General features: G+C 59.3%; 1 protein-coding gene across 1 annotated transcript; it reads left to right on the top strand.

Annotated features, from left to right (window-relative positions):
- Window positions 1-991, top strand: LOC107276238 (protein G1-like). The gene has a single exon (NM_001425688.1). The coding sequence runs from the start codon at window positions 61-63 to the stop codon at window positions 889-891; it is 831 nt and encodes a 276-aa protein (NP_001412617.1). The 5' UTR covers window positions 1-60; the 3' UTR covers window positions 892-991.
- The last annotated feature ends 481 nt before the right edge of the window (window positions 992-1,472 follow it).

Genomic DNA, 1,472 nt, shown 5'->3' with positions numbered 1-1,472 from the left:
AGACGCATTCTGTCACGTCTCTCTAGTGTTACTGCGTAACGTAGGTGGCCGCTGCCGGCCATGTCGTCGTCGTCCGCTGCCGCGCTGGGCTCCGACGACGGCTGCTCGCCGGCGGAGCTGCGGCCGAGCCGGTACGAGTCGCAGAAGCGCCGGGACTGGCAGACCTTCACGCAGTACCTCGCCGCGCACCGCCCGCCGCTCGAGCTCCGCCGCTGCAGCGGCGCCCACGTCCTCGAGTTCCTCCGCTACCTCGACCGCTTCGGCAAGACGCGCGTCCACGAGCCGCCGTGCCCGTCGTACGGCGGCCGCTCGCCGTCCGCCGCCGGCCCGGTCGCCGCCGCCGCCGCCGCATGCCAGTGCCCGCTGCGCCAGGCGTGGGGCAGCCTCGACGCGCTCGTCGGCCGCCTCCGCGCCGCCTACGACGAGCGTCACGGCCGCGCCGGGGAGCCCGACGCCGTCGCGGGCGCCGGCGCGGTCGCCACCGACAGTACCTCCTCCTCCTCCGCCGCCGCCGCCAACCCCTTCGCCGCGCGCGCCGTGAGGCTGTACCTGCGCGACGTCCGCGACGCGCAGGCCATGGCGCGCGGCATCTCCTATCACAAGAAGAAGAAGCGCAGGGGCGGCAACATGAACGGCGCCCGCGGCGGCGGCGGCGGCGGCGCGCGCGCGGGCGTGAACGACGGCGATGCGACGGCGCCGCCGGTGGCGGTGACCCCGGGGCTACCTCTGCCGCCGCTGCCACCGTGCCTCAACGGTGTGCCGTTCGAGTACTGCGACTTCGGGAGCGTCCTCGGGGGAGCACATGGCGCCCATGGCGGCCATGGCGGCGGCGGCGGCGGCTTCTACGGCGCCGGCGTCTACTTGCCATTTCTGTACAACACCTTCAGTTAGTTAGCTAGCTAGCTAGTTCGTCGTGTATTTGTCTGTGCTTCTCACTGTGGTTGCTTCAGTGTACTAGCTAGCTACATGTGTGATGTGTCTGCATCTTGTGATCATCTTGATCTGTGCTTTGATGCTGATCGATCCAGCATATCCGTACGTGTTCGTTCCGTTGCTTCGGATCTTAATTAACTAATTTAATTGTGCTAATTAATTTTGTTAGTTTTGGTGATGGATGTCGATTGCGTTATGTTCGTGCATGATCTGATTAATAACATGCATGTGTTACGGTATTTAAACCAGGCTGAAATCGCTAAATGAGGGTGAACCTCCCAAGAACTAAGGAATATGTTGAGAAATATAAGGTCTATAAGCCTCGGACACAAATAGAAGATCCACGGTTTTGATTTATTTCACAAAATATCATATTGTCCAATTCTTCATCTTATTCTGGGTGTCCGGAGAGAAGCAATATATTTCCCAACTTTTTTTAAAAAAACTTTTTTCTTTGCACTCTTGCGAAAAAAAACTTACTACAAATGAATGAACATTTAGGTTTCTTACTATACAAAATTACTGTGTAATGGCAAAGA

The sequence above is a fragment of the Oryza sativa genome, chromosome 7, assembly GCF_034140825.1.
Source record: "Oryza sativa Japonica Group chromosome 7, ASM3414082v1".
Classification (NCBI taxonomy): Eukaryota; Viridiplantae; Streptophyta; class Magnoliopsida; order Poales; family Poaceae; genus Oryza; species Oryza sativa.
This window is presented reverse-complemented; position numbering and strand designations above follow the sequence as displayed.